Genomic DNA, 18440 nt, shown 5'->3' on the forward strand with positions numbered 1-18440 from the left:
CTTCAAAGTTAACGCATTACAAAATCAAGTCATTATATTGCAGTCTGTTTTAGGAATACATAATTACTTTCCACTAACGTAATATCATTTCTAACGTAGGATTCAGTCGTGAAGTTGTTTCAAATCCCTGAGAAGCTGCAGGGTATTTCGAGACATCATATAACATGTAGGTTTGGACAGCCCTGGACTGTCCGCGCTCGGTTACACTGTTATAGGTCTGTAATTTAGGCGACGGTAAACCTTCATACAGGAACCCGGTACACTTAAGAGAAGTTGAATCGACTCACAGTCTGGTGGCCGCTGTGATTTCAGTCAACGGAGGTTTCTTTTCGCTGTGTGCAGACTCATCCACCTGGGGGAACGGGGTGACGCCTTGAACAGTGCGCCCGAAGCCTCGGCTCGCTCGGGTCGTTTCACCAGCTCCTCCCCCGCAAGCGCTTTGGACTCTCCTCCCTCTGTTAACAGGACACCTCTGCATTAACTCTCCGAGCGCCGACCAGGCAAACACAAGTCATGAAACCCAGCACCCTTCCTGTTCCTTTCAAAGCAGAAACACGCACGTACCGAGCAGTGGCAGGAGGTTTCGCAATTGTCAGTTCGGGAAAGGTGGCACCTAGCGAGAATGTGATCAAACGGGTTTTCCCCACAGTCTATTAGATCTGTTCACAGAAAGTCTAAACGCACCGACGACCCCTTTCCTCATTACATTATCTATGTTGTTTAATGCTCAGCTGTATCACATTCATTTTCAGAAAGCTCTGAGCTCTGCGTAGTATGAAGGTTTATTTTCTCCATACTGGATTTTCCCAAACGTCTGTGGACTTTGTACTGTGGGTGGGAAGGGCCGGGAATGAAACTGCAAGAACTTGAACTTTCTTTCGGAGCGCCATTGATTCACAGGACACAGAGAACCATACAATTGAAACGCTGCACTCTCACAACCAGGCCTTTACCACAGTCATCCTTAACCTGGCGCAAACACTCAGCTGGGTTACCGGCACCTTGAATCCGAAGTCGACAAGTGTTCTTCATTGGCGTAAGATTCTAATTCAACTAAGCACATGCATCATATTTTGGAGTGGTGTTTAGAAGTTTCAAAGGAGAGATTGGATGGTTTTATTTGAGAAGTGGTATAGGGTGCACTGCTGGTACCCCTAGATCCCTATGGGGCAGCGGATCTCGCCATTTACACCCCTTCCCACACACACACACAATACCTCCCCATATCCTCCAACAGACGCTGTTCGACCTGCTGAGTTCCTCCCGCAGACTGCAGCATCTGTCTCCGTTTATTTTCATCTTTCACTGTGCTATGTTATAACTTGGGTGAGATATTAACCAAGTTTTACAGAATAACTTAAATAACCCAGGGTACAATATACTAAAGAGCACAGGAGTTCCCTCACCCGTAGGCAAAATGAGGTCTCTGACTTGAAATACTTTGTTTTTATTTCAGGTTTCTTTCGGCTTTGTTGTTCAATTAATGATGACTAAGATAATTGAATGGGAAACCAGAGAGTAAACCGGATGTAGAGAAAGACGGCATTGTCAGTGGTGTAGATAGAAACATCAACATTGAGCGAATGAAGAAAACCGTGACCATGAAGGCAAATAGGAAGTCACCTTTTTAGGATATAGAAGGGAAAGAAGAGTGTGTTCTGGGTAGTGAATGAGGTTCATGTACACAAATGATAACATTATTAATGGAACACTTAGTCACAAATCATTGAGCTGTTGCAGAAAATAATCAAAATAAGCTGCTGAAATTTGGCCATTATGTTGAAAACTTGTGTCATCATTGAAATGTTTCCACAACCAATGATCTCACTTTAAGGACTCTTTATCTCATGTTCTCATTATTTATTGCTATTTATTTATGTTTGCATTTGCACATTTTGTTGTCTTCTGCACTCTGGTTGATCTTTCATTGATCCTGTTATGATTACTATTCTATAGATTTGCTGAGTATGCCCACAGGAAAATGAATCTCAGGGCTGTATATGGTGACATATTCGTACTTTGATAATAAATTTGACTTTGACTTGAATTTAAGAAGGCAGAGGTTCAGCCACTGTAAGGAAATATAAAGGAGGCTTGACACAAAAGCAGAGCGGTGGAGGTGATTTAGCAGTAAACGATATTTCACTAATAAGCTAAAAATAACAAGCTACAAGGGGCCACAAAACAAGAGAGAACAGATTCTAAACTCACAGGTAACTGAAAGCTGGGAACAACTGGTTGAGGCTGGCTCCTTCAATGGGGAAATAGGGACTGTGGCTGAGAGTTGGGGTGTTGAATTGGAAATGAGTGGCAGGTGACTCTTGTTAGCAGGGTAGAGACTGCCAGGAGCCTGTATGTGTGAGCCTGACAGCCAAGGTGGCTAGACCAGAGGAGTGTAGACCTGTGGGCTACACTTAGCTACACACTTGTCAGCTTGACTAGCTGAGAATGAGATTGGGTTGGACTGGGTGTGGTGGGACAGAGCCTCGGTCTGTGGGTGAGGCTTGGACAGAGGATTTGGTGGCATTCCACTCATACTATTGTTCTTATGGACTGATATTTCAGATTCTATCTTTATGTTACCTCAACCACAGTGCTCCAGCCACCACCCCCTGCCCAAAGAAGGCACCACTGTCACACTTATGAGCAGTTCTCCGTACATGGGAATATAAGAAATAGAAGCCATCTGGCACTTCAAGGTTGCTGCACCATTCATAAAGATCATTAAATTTCTGCAGATGTAACCATGATGACTGGTTGCATTATGATCTGGTATGGCACTGGCATGCAAAAAGCTGCTGGACTCTGCCTACTACATCACGGGCCCACCCCTTCTCACCATCGATAGTATCCACATCAGGTGCTACCTCAAGAAGACAACATCTACAGGTACTATCAAGGATCCTCACCTTCTGGGCCATGCCATCTTCTCTCAGCTTCTCAGCTTCCTGTAGGCAGGAGGTAATGAAGACTGAAGTTCCACACAACCAGGTTCAAGAATATCTACTTCCCTTCAACCATTCAATTCTGGAGCTAACTGGCACAGCCCTAATCACTACCTCAGTAGAACAACACCATGACCACTTTGTACCACAATTGAATTTGTATTTTATTTTTGTTCAAATTGTATTCTTACTTGTAAACAATGTGTAAACAGTAAATTGTTGAATTTAATTTAAGTGCTGCTTATCTAATGTTATGTGCAAGGTATTCTGTTGGAAATAAGTTTTTCTTGTGTATACGTCTACTAGAGCACATGACAATATATTCAATTTTTCCTTTGACCTTGATCTTCTACTACTATCTCCTGCACTATCCCAAAATCCTTGAATTCCCTTAATACTCAGAAACCTATCAATGTTGTTTTGAAAGAACTCATCAAATGATCCTCCACAGTCAATGCCACAAATAAGTGTACCACTCATGCATGCCAAAAATCACTGATTGTCAAAGTATATTTATTACCAAGGTATGTATGTAGTATTCAACCCCAAGAGTCATCTTCCCACAGACAGCCAGGAAACAAAGAAACACCTTGGAACCTTTTCAAAGAAAACATTTAACCCCAATGCATAAACAAAAACCCAAATTGGCAAAAAATGAGCAAATAGCACATAGAATATTAAACATTAAACTGCAGTCCTTGAAACAGTCTAGGAATGTTCATTTCAGTTTAGTGCTGTGTCATTCATTTACTGCTGTTATAAAATAGCAATAAAGAAAGGAGTACCCAGAAGTAGAAACACTTATAACATGAACTGTAGAGTCCTCGCAAAACAAGTCCAATCCACAAACCCTTGCCAAGACCCAATATGCCTGAACCTTTCTCTGGCAGCAGCGAGCAAGAGGGAGACCAGTCAAACACAAGCAGACAGTGCTAATTACCAGAAGGCTATTCAATTTTTTTGGGCATCACATATTAGTTCACCCTTATCATTATGTATTGACCACCAGTAGTACAAGGTTCCTCAGACTGACAGTCAGGAGTCAGAACTCCGAACTCAAGGGGATTGGCTCCTACCTGTTTCCAAGGTTGGGATTTTAACTGTACTTCAGAAAGAGTAAATGTAAGTCAACTGCTCCCTGAAAGTGGGCAAATTTTGCACCAGAGCATGATGGGCAATACAGTAACACCACTGGTAGAGCTGCTGCTTCACAGTTCCAGTGACCTGGACTTGATGTTGACCTCCGTTGCTGTCTGTGTGGAGTTTGTACATTCTTCCTGAAACCATGTGGGTTCCTTCCAGGTGCTCCAGTTTATTCCCACATCCTCTGGTGTTGTCTATGTGGAGGCTGTAAGCTCTTCCTCTGATCACATGGGTTTCCCCTGAGTGTTCCAGTTTTCTCCCAAAGACACAAAGGTTGGTAGATTAAAGGGCCGATGCAAATTACCCTGAGTGCATATAGGGAGTACTGAATCGGTCCTTTGGGGTATTTGGATTAATCCATGAGCCTGTCTAGGCACAAAGGAGCAAAATTGCTCAGAGTATCTCAGTGGATGCAGGTGTTTCGAAACACCCTGAGGTTTTGAAGGACAATATGTTTTTATTTTTTTACATGTTTTACATCAAAGTCATTTTTACACTCCTTGTCCTCAATTTGAGGCTACGGGTGACTTTTTACAAAGGTATAAACAGGTCAGATTCAGTGCCATCTCTGTCCATATTCACTTCAATGAAGCGAAGGGCTAATTGCCAATAGTGTCATTAGCTGGTTCCCCGGAACACAGAATCTGGAGAAGGTGGCACCAGCGGACAAAGGTGACATCCTTCAGACAGATCACAAACTTACCTCTTTTATTTATTTTTCTTTTAAATAGGACTCTGCTACTATTGGAGCCCGTGATCTGCAGTTTGATGGTGCGTTTTTGGGCTGATTGAGTGATCTGCTGCTTTGCTGACTCCAAGGGAGTTCAGCGAGGTTTCGACTCAAGTGTGCGGATGGAGCCTTTTTTCTGTTGCTATTTTATGTGATTTTGATCGGGATGTTGGGATGGACTGGCTCTGCGGTCTGCAGTCGACGGATGACACAGCGCTGAAACTGAACTGAGCTGAAATTGATCATTCCTGGACTGTTTCATTGACTTTCTGGCTTGATGTTTTATTTTCTGCGTTTTTTGCTCTTTTTTGCTGTTTGCATAATTTGTTCACTTTTTTTGCACGTTAGGGGTTTGATGTTTTTCTTTGAATGAGTTCCATGGTGTTTCTTTGTTCTGTGGCTGTCCATGGGAAGTCAAATCTCAGAGTTGTATCCTGTGTACATACTTTGACAATAAATATAATTTGTATCATTGAATCTTGAATCCTCCCCTCTTTCTCTTTCATCTTTGACAACATGCTTGTCTTCACAACTCCATCCACTTTGAGGAGCATTGAGTCTTACACTGCAAGAGCAATCTGTCACAATCTTGCTCCTCTCTTGCCTGCAATGCACTCCTACACCACATGAAGTTTTGTGCTCATCATGGGATAAAATAACTAATAAGTTTTGAAAGCTAAAATATCTTGCATTCCTGAACTCCACAGCAATTGAAGATTCAAATGATTTGAATTAGAAAAAGTAATATAACTTAAGGGATTTAATTGCTTAAACACTCAAATAAACAAATAACTTATATTAAACATAAGCAAATGAAAATAAGCAAACTGTGAATGATATAACTGTGGCTGTTTATAATCAGTCAGTAATTTTAGTTCGGGAAATAGTCATACATTATTGAATGTGTTTAAGGCTAAAGAAGTTATTCCTTAGCAAAGGGGTGAAAGGTTACCAGAGGTGGATAGGAGGGCAGCATTGATGCTGCAATCAGAATTTATTGTTTGGCAGAACTGACTAAAGAGTCTGAGTGGCTAACTAATCCTTCTAGTTTGTATGTTGGACTTGAGCTTATCAAATGTAGGCTTCTGTCAAGTGTTCAGGTGCTTATTTCAAAATCTCAGGTGGGAACAGTGAATTTTAATTGGACTGGTAGAAGTGGCACAAGGAATCGCACACGATAATCAGAAGAAGAAGAACAAATTCTTGATAACAGATTAATACTCAATTCCTTTTCTATTTTATTCCACAAGAAATCTGATCATTGGATCAAATGTGAATTTCTGCTCATGCTAAAGCATAGCCAGAGGCAAATACACACAGCAAACTGAGTGGTTCCATACTGTTTTATTAACCCTTTCACTCCAACAGACAACATGCCAAGTCATTCCTTTTCACTTTTAATTAAGTTTAAGACTGATAAACTCCCCAAGAGTTGGCAATTACAAGTTTATATTCATTCTTGTGTTTACTTATTAAATGCAGCTGCCATAAATGAAAATATTATACAGAAAGAACTCTGGAAAGTGGAATCACTTCAACCAAAATTAATTTCAATTTCTAAGGGGTGAATAGATTTTTTTAAATTTAAAAATGTGGCTGCACAGGCAGGCACCTCTCAGTCTCCACCCAGCGAAGAGGAGTCACTTGCCACTCGTTTCCAACTCATCACCCGCAGCCTATTTAAACCCAGCTCTCATCCACAATATTTGTTTGCCCTTCAAACTAGCCAGCTCCAACCAATTGCTCCTAGCCTTCAGTTATCTTGTTATGTTAAGTACCTATTCTCTCTTGTTTTGTAGTCTCCTCATGATTTTTTATTTTGCAGTTTATTAATAAAGTGATCACTCAGCATTACGTCGTCTACACTGCTCTGTACTTAGGTCAAGCCTCCTCTATATTCCCTAAAAGGATGACTGAGTCAACAATTGACCCTGCAGAGTTTGCCTGCCTAAAGGAAGTTGTCCACCTATACAAGTACACAATCTAGAAGCAATAGGGAACCATTGACCATCTGCTCACCACTCTCAACCAAATCTCCATTTCATTACGTTAAGCCCGAATCAGTCAACCTCCTCCCATGGAGCATCAGATTCCAGTGCCTCTTGCCAGAGTGTGGCTGTAATGCAGAAGTGCCGCTGGCTTATTACAATAAGGGTGCTTGAAAGATGAGCTATCTACCCAGGAGATGTTCACTGACATCAAAAGCCTCATCACTCTGGCCCTCTGTATTGACAAGTGTCTTATGGAATGCCCCTCCAGATCACCAGCCAGAACTCCAGTTCCATTTCCAGAACCATTTCAGGCTGATCTTCATCTTCAAAGACTCCAGAATCTTTGCAGTTAGGGAGAGCTTCCTTAATCGCCTAAGAGTGTGAGCGTTGGTGGAGAAACAACTTGTGTGCTTACTGCGGAACTGTCAATCACCCACGCATCAAATGCCCACTGCATTCTGAGAAAACAGCACTCCTGGTACGAGGGGCCTTCTATCTGGTAAGCTCCCTCTGGGCCCTCATTCCAGCACCATAGCCTAACTCTGTCTGTCCTCTTCCACACCCCAATGGTTCTATGCACACAGGAGACTCAGGTGAATCCTGGCAACTTTCTGACCAGACTCTGTGTGTGCAGCTTGGACTGCCTACCCAGCCTATCTCTCACCCCTTCTGCATCACAACCATCGACAGACATCCCTTGCGGTCTCGGATGGTCAGAGCACACACACACGGCCTGTGCACATGAGCATCGGAGAGCACCATGAGTCCATCTGACTCACCAAACACTCTTGTCATCTTGGGTTACCCCTGGCTCTCCACTCAGACTCTCACTTCGCCTAGTCATCTGGTCCACTGCTGAGTTGGGACCTACCTGCCAGATCACCTGCCTGCAATCTCAGTTGACCTCACCCCGTCAATCTGTGAAGCCCTCAACCTCACCAAATTCCCACAGTTAACCACAACTTAGCCATTGCCTTCAGTAAAAGGGTGATGCCTCGCAGACCGCACGACTGCGCTATTAACATCATCCTGGGCACCACCCCTCCCCAAGGTTGTCTTTTCTCTCTTTCTCCTCCCGAGACAAAGCCATGAATGACTCCATCACTGAATCACTACAGTATGGCTTCATTCGACCATCCCAGTCCTCAGCCGGTGCAGGATTCTTCTACCTCAACAACATTTTCATCTTCTCCACGAACCCCCAAGACCATTCCTGTCATGTCTGATCAGTCCTTCTTCAACTCCTCGAAAACCAACTGTACTGCAAGTTAGAGAAATGCCAGTTCCACATCCCAGTCGTTTCCTTCCAGGGTTGCGTCCTTTCACCCGAAGGCTTAACAGAGAAAGTATGCTCTATCACTGAATGGCCCTGACCGCGCTCCTTCAAACAGCTGCAGCACTTCCTGGGCTTCTCCAACTTCTACTACCACTTCATCAGAAACTACAGCCAAATCATCACTCATCTCACCTCCCTCACCAAGTCACCTACCTCATGGATAACCTGCTCTCCTGCCACGGACCACAGTTTTGAGGAGCTGAGATTTGCTTCACCACCGTTCCCATTCTCTGCTATTCAAATTACTCCAGACCTTTTGTGGTAGAGGTGGACCCAGCTAACATGGGTGCCGGAGCCATCCTCTCCTGGCGAGGACCAGATAGGAAGCCTTGTGCCAACTCTACACTGTGTCGTTATGGAAGAGGAGACAGGGAGCTACTAGCCATGAATGAGACTTGGAGAAATGGAGACATTGGTTGATGGGAAACATCAAGCCTTTCCTGATCTGGACTGACCACCAGTAGTTTATATCCATTCAACTCATGTCAGGCTTGCTGGGCCCTCTTCATTGAGCAACTCAACTTCATATCTCCTACCAATACAGTCATGACAGTTTGACCCTGCTGAAATGAAGATTGAACCTCAGCCCATCAGACCAACCTTGCAGAACTTCACCCCGATGGTCTAGGATCTTGAGAGCCATTTCCACCAGGTCCTACAGCACTCGCCTATTCCAGTCAACACACCTGATATCCATATGTATGTGCCAGTGGCCGTACACTCTGAGACACTCAAGTGGGCCCACTCCACACCCCTTTCCAACCATCCAGGATCCTGGATTTTCTGCGTCACTAGTTCTGGTGGCCCACCATGATTGCAGATCTACATCAGTTCATCACTGCCTGCCCTCAATGTGCCCAGTTCAATTCATCTGACCAACAGCCCTCTGAGATCCTGCGGCCCTTACTGGTCTCTTGATGTTTGTGACCCCATAATGCCAAGGATTTCATCCTGGGTTTGCAGTCTTCTAATGAGGCCATGGTGATCAGTGGCAGACTGGTTCTCCAAGGCAGCCCACTTTATTGCCCCCCAAAGCTTCTATCTGCTGCAGAGATGGTGGACCTAGTTCTGCAACATGTAGTTCACCTCCATGGTTTCCCTCAGGTCATTGTGTTGGACCAGGGCCCACAATTTATCTCCTGTTTCTGGTGAGCCCTCTGCTCCCTCCTCCTCACCTCAGTGAGTTTGTCCTCTGGCTATCATCTGCAGACTAATGGACAGTCAGAAAGAGCCAATCAGCAAGGGGACAAGTTTTCATGCTGCTTCGCCAACCCTAACCCTTCCACATGGGAGAAGTATCTACTCTGGGCCGAACTGTCACACAATCTACACACCTCCTGTCATGGGTATGTCATCCTTCGAAGTGCTTCGTGGCTACCAACCCCCGCTGCTCCCCGCAGTGGAGCCGACGGTGAAGGTCCTGTCCACCCCGGCCCTGTTGGAATGCTTGGAAGAGAGTATGGAGAGCCATCCTAGCTGCCATCCACACGTACTACCACCAGGCCAACTGCTGACGCCACCCAGCCAGACTACTCTGGCTAGGGGCCTGTGCCTGGCTGTCCATCTGAGAACTTCCCCGGCATACCGATTCCTGAAAGCTCGCATTCCGGTTCATTGGTTCCCTCAGAATTACCCATAACATCAATCCAGTCACTTACCATCTCTAGCTGCCCTTGTCCCTCAGGATCACACCTACCTTTCACATGTCCTGCCTCAAGCCCGTTGTCCACTGACCACTCAACCCACCTGAACCTGCATCTCCAGAACCTAGGATGGTGAAAATTGGTCCAGTGTACACTGCTTGTTCCTAGCCTTCAGTTACCTTGTTGTCTTGTCATGTTGAGTATCCATCTTCTCTTGTTTCATGGCCCCTTGCGGCTTGTTCTTTTGCAGTTTATTGTTAAAGTTATTACTCACCGTTAAATTGTCTCTGTGGCTCTGCATTTGGGTCAAGATTCCTTTACATTTCCTGACATCATCATTCTGTTAAATGACAGAAGAGTAAACTATATAAAATCTTCCATCAGAGAATACTTCAGCTACGTATAAGTACTTGCTAAAACCTGTGTCACAGTGTGAAAGGATTAGTCAGATTAAATCTGCTTCCAATGAACACTGTGTTGCACTGCCCAGCAATGTCACACTGCACACAGGCTTCCTGATACAATGCAAATTAACTTGCCATCATACATAGACAAGAAAGTGCACCAGTGACTCAACTTCCTCAGGAGGTTAAAGAAGCTTGGCATGAATCCTTTGACTCTCAGCAATTTTTAGCAATGCGCCATAGAGAGCATCTTATCAGGATGCATCATGGCTAATATGGCAACTGCTCTGCCCACGACTGCAAGAAACTGCAGAACACGTCACAGAAATGAGCCTCCCCTTCACGGACACTGTCTACATTACTCGCTGCCTCGATGAAGCAGCCAACGTAATCAAAGACTCACCCACCCCAAAAATTCTCTCTTCCCCCCCTCCCCCCCACACACATCGAGCAGAAGATACAGGAGCCAAAAAGCACATACCACAAGGTTTACAGATAGCTTCTAGCCTACTGTTAACAGCCCTTTAGTATGATGAAATCTCACAATCCACATTGTTATGGTCTTGCACCTTATTGTTTGACTGCACTGCACTTTCTTGTTAACTGTAACACCTCATTCTTTACCATCTAGTTACTGTCCGTGTCACTTACTTGTATTGCAAGCAAGCAGTTAGAACACATTATTCACAGCAATATTATGGGTCATCTGGAGAGATTCTCACTTCTCTCCAACAGACAGCATGGATTTATGAGAAGATGGTTTTGTGAAACACAGTTAGCCGGACTCGTTAATGATCCAGCCCAGATTCTGGATGCAAAGAGTCAAATTGACCTTTGCATAATGGATTTTAGTAAAGCTTTTGATGCTGTACCACATCAACGCCTGTTAGCTAAACTTGACCATCTTAGCATCTGAGGCTCTACCAAGGATTGGATCAAAAGCTTTCTAACTAAGTGCCACCAGAAGGTATTAATCAACAGGCAATCCTCATCCAGCTGTCCAGTGTTTTCGGGAGTACCACAGGGCACTGTCTTGGGGCCACTACTTTTATTAACCTATATAAATGACCTTCCAACTTGTGTTACATCTGAAGTCAGACTGTTTGCCGATGACCTGATTCTGTACAGACCCATAAATTCTCCATGACTGCAATACCCTTCAACAAGACATTTAACTCGCTGTGCAAGGGGAAGTCCTTCTGGAAGATGAAATTTAATATCTCAAAGTGCTACATCATGAGAATGACCCACAAAAATTTTTTTTACCATCATCAGTACTTCATGGGAAATGCTGCACTCCAGGAAGTAAAACATCACCCCTACTTGGGCATTGAACTGTCAGATAAACTTAGCCGGGCAAAACACATCAACCAAACCATTTCAAGTTCCAATAAAATCCTTGGCCTTCTACAGCGTAACTTTTCGAATTACTCAAAAACCACAAAAGAAATTGCTTATAAAACTCTCGTCCGTCCAAGACTGGAATACTGTAGTGCCATTTGGGATCCCTACCAAACCATTCACATCAATAACCTTAAGAAAGTCCAGAGAAGAGCTGCCAGGTTTGTAACTAGTGATTAAAGAAAGACCAGTAGTATTACAGATATGCTTCTTAACCTCAAATGGGATACCCTCCAAAGACGCTGCACAATAGCCAGGCTTACTACAATTTACAGGGAAACTCATTCATTAACTCCATCCAGCATTAGTCACCTTTTGTGTAACCAGAATAACAGACCAGCAACCGGACAAAACCAGCCCCTGAACTACAAGACCATCCAGACCAACAAGGACTGCTCCCGCTACTTTCTGTACTCTAGGGCCATTCCAGTTTGGAACTCCCTGCCGCCACATGTTAAATCTGCCACTAATAGTAAAACTTTCAAGTCGCTGCTCTTAAACACTGCAATTTAAATTGCAACTGCATGCATGAGGGACTGCACGTTTATAGTCCAGTGGTGGTGGTTGGTACAATACAGACAAGACAAGGCAAGGCTTTTGTTATTGTTTTCCCTTGTATTAGTAAGAAGTTAGAAGGGCAGAAGGAGGATGTGAGAAGGGTCCGGCAGGCAAAGTGAAGCAAAATCCCGTGAGACTCAATTGGTATATTAAGAGTAAAAGGGTGGCTAGAGAGAAAATAGTTCCTTTAAAGATCAGCAAGGCTGTTTTTGCGCGGAACTAAAGAAAATGGGTTGGATGTTTAATGTATATTTCTCTTCGATTGCTGCTGTGGAAAAAATGATGGAAGTTAAAGAAATGAGGAAAATAAGTAGTGATGTCTTAGACCATGTACAATTAGCAAAAAAACTAAGTTAATCATGCCATGTGGAAATTAGCAGGGAGGAGACATTGGAGGCATTATAGTGCATTAAAGTGGATAAATCTCCAGGGCCTGACCTGACCTGGTGCATCCTTGGACCTTGTGGACAGCTGGAGAAGAAACGACAGGGGCCTCTGCTTCAGCTCTAGCCATGGATGAGGTTCTGGACGACTGACAATTGGCTAACATGGTATCAATGTTTAAAAAGGGTAGCAAAAACAAACCAGGAAACTACAGGCAGGCAAATTTTGACATTGATGTGGGTAAAAGCCATGGATGAGCCAAGAGGTATGTGACTGCTGAGGGCTGGATATATGGCATTTTAGACCAGTGATCCAGAACTGCACAAGAGGTCCAGGTATGAAATTCAGCAGGCTATCTTAAGAGGGAAAAATTGGTTGAAGTTAGAGACAGATTCGGATGTATGCCAGTTTACAGGCCATTACTTCCTACAAGGTGAAACCTAACATCATGAATGGCCGTGATGCTTCACTCCTGGATGGGCTAAACACCTTTTATGCATGTTTTGAAATGGAGGATAAAACTACATCTATGCAAATCCCTGCAGCATCAGGTGACTCTGGAATCTCTGTCTGGAGGGTGATGTCACAACATTTTTCATGAGGGTGAACCGTCACAAGGCATCAGGTGTACCTCATAGCGCTCTGAAAACATGTGCCAATGAACTGGCGAGAGTGTTGAAGACAGACAGACAGACATATTTTATTGATCCGGAGGGAAATTGGGTTTTGTTACAGCTGCACCAACCAAGAATAGTAAAGAAATATAGCAATATAAAACCATAAATAATTAAATAATAATAAGTTAATCATGCCAAGTGGAAATAAGTCCAGGACCAGCCTATTGGCTCAGAGTGTCTGACACTCTGAGGGAGGAGTTGTAAAGTTTGATGGCCACAGGTAGGAATGACTTCCTATGACGCTCAGCGTTGCATCTCGGTGGAATGAGTCTCTGGCTGAATGCACTCCTGTGCCTAACCAGTACATTATGGAGTGGATGGAAATCATTGTCCAAGATGGCATGTAATTTGGACAGCATCCTCTTTTCAGACACCACCGTCAGAGAGTCCAGTTCCACCCCCACAACGTCACTGGCCTTATGAATGAGTTTGTTGATTCTGTTGGTGTCTGTTACCCTCAGCCTGCGGCCCCAGCACACAACAGCAAACATGATAACACTGGCCACCACAGACTCGTAGAACATCCTCAGCATCATCCGGCAGATGTTAAAGGACCTCAGTCTCCTCAGGAAATAGAGACGACTCTGACCCTTCTTGTAGACAGCCTCAGTGTTCTTTGACCAGTCCAGTTTATTGTCCATTCGTATCCCCAGGTATTTGTAATCCTCCACCATGTCCACACTGACCCCTTGGATGGAAATAGGGGTCACTGGTGCCTTAGCCCTCCTCAGGTCCACCACCAGCTCCTTAGTCTTTTTCACATTAAACTGCAGATGATTCTGCTCACACCATGTGACAAAGTTTCCCACCGTAGCCCTGTACTCCACCTCATCTCCCTTGCTGATACATCCAACTATGGCAGAGTCATCAGAAAACTTCTGAAGATGGCAAGACTCTGCAGTAGTTGAAGTCCGAGGTGTAGAAGGTGAAGAGAAAGGGAGACAGGACAGTCCCCTGTGGAGCCCCAGTGCTGCTGACCACTTTGTCTGACACACAGTGTTGCAAGCACACGTACTGTGGTCTGCCAGTCAGGTAATCAATAATCCACTACATTCCTCCTTAAAACACCTGGAGTATAAAGACACATATGTTAGGCTCTTTTTCATTGACTACAGCTCTGCCTTTAATACCATCATTCCAAATAAACTGATTCCTAAGCCCTGGAACCTGGGTCTTAGCACTCAGATCTGCAGCTGGATCTTCAACTTCCTCACAGACAGGAACCAGGCTGTAAAAATAGGAGACAGGCTCTCCTCTACAATCACTCTGAGCACCGGTGCCCCACAAGGCTGTGTATTCAGCCCCCTGCTGTACTCACTGTACACCCATGATTGTGTAGCCAAGTTTCCATCTCAACATATAAGTTTGGTGATGACACCACAATTGTAGGCCGTATCTTGGGTAATGATGAGTCGGAGTACAGAGAGGAAATTAAGAATCTGGTGGCATGGTGCGAAGACAATAACGTATCTCTCAACATCAGCAAGACAAAGGAATTGATTGTTGACTTCAGAAGGAGTAGCAGACCGCACAACCCCATCTACATCGGTGGTGCGCAGGTGGAACAGGTCAAAAGCTTTAAGTTCCTTGGGGTGAATATCACAAATGACCTGACTTGATCTAACCAAGCAGAGTCCACTGCCAAGAAGGCCGACCAGCGCCTTTACTTCCTGAGAAAGCTGAAGAAATTTGGCCTGTCCCCTAAAAACCTCACTAATTTTTATAGGTGCACCATAGAAAGCATTCTTCTAGGGTGCATCACAACCTGGTATGGACATTGTCCTGTCCAAGACCGGAGGAAGCTGCAGAAGATCGTGAACCTAGCCCAGCACATCACACAAACCAATCTTCCATCCTTGGACTCACTTTACACCGCACGCTGTCGGAGCAGCGCCGCCAGGATAATCAAGGACACGGCCCACACTTTTTGTCCCTCTTCCCTCTGGGAGAAGGTTCAGGAGCCTGAAGATTCATACAGCCAGATTTGGGAACAGCTTCTTTCTAACTGTGATAAGACTGCTGAATGGATCCTGACCCGGATCTGGGCTGTACCTTCCAAATATCCGGACCTGACTTGCACTACCTTACTTTCCCTTTTCTATTTTCTAATTATGATTTATAATTTAATTTTTTATTATATTTACTTCGATATGTATTTCAGGGAGCGCGAAGCACAGAAACAAATATCATTGTGATGATTGTACGCTCTAGTATCAATTGTTTGGTGACAATAAAAGTAAAGTAAAGGTCAGACTAGAACTAGAGGACATAACTTCAAGATTCGGGGGAGTAAATTTAGGATGGACGAAGAACTGTTTTTCCCAAAGAGAGGTGAGTCTGTGGAATTCTCTGCTCAATGAAGCTGCGGAGGCTACCTCCGTAAATATAACTAAGACAAGGTTGGATAGATTTTTGCATAGTAGGGGAATTAAGGGTTATGGGAAAAAGGCATATAGGTGGAGATGAGTCCATGGTCAGATCAGCCGTGATATTATTGAATGGCGGAGCAAGTTCGACAGTCCAGATAACCCAGTCCTGCTTCTATTTCTTATGTTTTTAAGTAGTGGATGCAATTTCATTGGCTCTCCTCTTGGCCTTGGATCACCTGAACAATAGCAGTATCTACATTTGGCTGCTGTCCAAAACCTGGGCCTCTGTACCTCCCTCTGCAACTGGATCCTTGACTTCCTCACCAGGCGACCACAGTCAGTGTGGATCAGAAATAACATCTCCTCATTGACAATCAACACTGGAGCACTTCAAGGATGCATACTTATCCCACTGCTCCTCTCTGTCTACAGCCATGACTGTGTGGCTAGGCACAGCTCAAACACCATCTAGAAATCTGAATATTGTTGGTAGAACTTCAGATGGTGACAAGGAGACATGCAGGTGTGATATATATCTGCTGGTTGAGTGGTGTCACAGCAACAGCATTGCACTCAACATCCATAAGACCAAGGGAATGATTGTAGACTTCAGGAAGGGGAAGATGAGGGAACACACACCAGTCCTCATCAAGGGATCAGCAGTGAAAAGGGTGAGCAGTTTCAAGCTACTGGGTGTCAACGTATTTGAAGATCTTGTCTGGGGCCAACATTTTGAGGTAGTTACAAAGAAGGCACATTAGTGGCTATATTTCATTATGAGTTTGAGGAAACTTGGTATGTCATCAAAGACTCTCAAATTTCTACAGATGTAATAGGGTAAATAAAACTGTATGTAATACACCAGTGTATCAGTGTGGATGGGTTACGGATGACCAGCATGGATGATGGGCCATGGGCCTGTTGGATAGCTTGATGACTATATTATAGATTGAATTTGCGCATGTGTGCAGCCACCTCTACAGATCACAAATGGAGACACCACACTGCAACAAAATTTGGCCTTCTCAATGGTCAAATTTTTAAAAGATGTCTCAATCTGGGTGAAAGAAAACTTAGCTTTCTCCAGAACAGAAAGTAAACAAAGACATTGACAATAATGAACTGTGTGCTGTGTTTGAGTCCAATCATTGTCAGGAGCATCTGGAGTTGGTAAGAATTTTCAGTAATAGTGCTAAGACATGCCAGATAAGGAGTCTGATAGGATGGTAGAAATATATCTTTGCCTGACTCATTTAGCAGTCATTATGGTTTCCTCTCTATCCCCATGTTAACGTTGGTTAAAACCATGCACCTGGATACTGGTAAGGATTTTAGTCAAATGGAACTTGAACATTAAGGCCTTCTGGTTTGGAGACAATCTTCCAGAAGGAAATTGTTATCCATTATGAAAATCACAAACACATTATGATGATAAGTCATGAAAATAGGGAACAGAAGTTTTCAGCAAGTGGCCATCAGATCCTCAAGAGTCGACACTGTAAATAAAATAAATATGCTTTTCCTATACGTAATGAAAATGTATAGGTAGCTAGTAACACACACAAATTTGTGTGTGTTGCTTGAATTTCAAGCATCTGCAGATTTCCTCGAGGCAGCTAGTAGGTCTGCATTGTTCCAGAAGTCAGTATTTTTCCTCTAATAATGTCACTGACATATGTAATTATTAACCTGAGTCAATTCAATATAAACTTAGTAATAATTACCATTTCATTTCTTTTCTAAGTTTTATTAGATATTGCTTGTGCCTTTAAGGATTGCCTGACTGAAATATTAGCTCTTGCTATTTGAACATTTAGTGTGAATGACATGAACAGACCAAAGTGTCACACAAAGCACATGTGAAACTTGCATTCGCTGCCAACACAGTATAAATTGTCCAAGTCTGCTGCAGCTGTATTGATTTATATTTACAAGTATGTCACAGATCTGTCACACAGCCAGCGGAGAGCCGTGAGACTGGCCTATAACAGCTCAGTGACGGTAGGCAGCATTGAGCCAGTGCAGAGGGAAAACTTGGCGAGCAGTGTCTAACTGTCCGATGTGCAAAGGTCAAAGTTTCATGACCAGATTAGCTGCTAACATTGTAATACACTGAAAGGCAGGCTTTGTGGTGAAATCACCGAGCCAGGCTCTTTCCTTCTCCTTGAAGATAGTATGAAACATGCAATTGGAAGCATTTATACAGAAGTATATCAGGTGACGTAAAATTTGCTGAGCAAATTTTAGCTATGGATAAATTGTTAGACAGTCTCAAGCATTATAGATATCATCACATCATGTAGGACAGAAACTTCAGCCCATCAAGTTCACACTGACATTCAACCACCCACTTACGGTAATCAAACGGAAGGATGACTATTCCCTGCCATTCTGATGCAGCTTTATCCTTCACCACAAAGACAGGACATCTGAGTCTTTTAAAGGTCGAGTAGGTGGAGTATCCTTTATGATTAACTCAGATGTAGAGACATGGCAGTTCTGTCTCAGTCCTGCTGATCTGACCTGGAACATTTAGTGGTCAAATGTCGTCCATTTTATCTGTCAAGGGAGTTTTCCGCTATCAACTTGTTAGTGGTGTACATTCCACCTCTGGCCAACGTCAGTCAGGCACTGGAGGAGCTGAGCACCGGGATCAGCTCTCATGAAACAGCATACCCTGATGCCTTCCCCATCATTGTGGGGGATTTCAACCAAGCCAGCTTGAAGAAATCTCTGAACAGATACCACAAACCAGAGGAACCAGAGGAGCCAGCACACTTGACCAACGTTATACCACCATCAAGAACACTTACCGTGCCGTCCCACGCTCACACTTTGAGAAGTCCGATCACCTGGCTG

General features: G+C 43.9%; 1 protein-coding gene across 7 annotated transcripts in view; it reads right to left on the reverse strand.

Moving 5' to 3' along the window:
• Nucleotides 1-18440, reverse strand: part of LOC132384541 (supervillin-like) — a 244447-nt gene that overhangs the window by 178745 nt on the left and 47262 nt on the right. For 2 of the 7 annotated variants that reach the window (XM_059955704.1, XM_059955703.1), the window contains exons 1-2: nucleotides 1218-1317; nucleotides 288-455 (exon numbers count right to left, since the gene is read on the reverse strand). The exons of 2 other annotated variants lie outside the window; for them this stretch is intronic. Coding sequence is in view for 1 of the 5 variants with exons in the window: in XM_059955705.1 (XP_059811688.1) it covers nucleotides 288-455; nucleotides 1218-1279 (230 nt within the window). In the remaining 4 variants the exon portion in view is untranslated. Of the gene's footprint in view, nucleotides 1-287; nucleotides 456-1217; nucleotides 1319-18440 lie in introns of those variants that run through there. 3 more of the 7 variants (XM_059955702.1, XM_059955705.1, XM_059955708.1) reach the window with 3 other exon arrangements.

The sequence above is a fragment of the Hypanus sabinus genome, chromosome X1, assembly GCF_030144855.1.
Source record: "Hypanus sabinus isolate sHypSab1 chromosome X1, sHypSab1.hap1, whole genome shotgun sequence".
Lineage (NCBI taxonomy): Eukaryota > Metazoa > Chordata > Chondrichthyes > Myliobatiformes > Dasyatidae > Hypanus > Hypanus sabinus.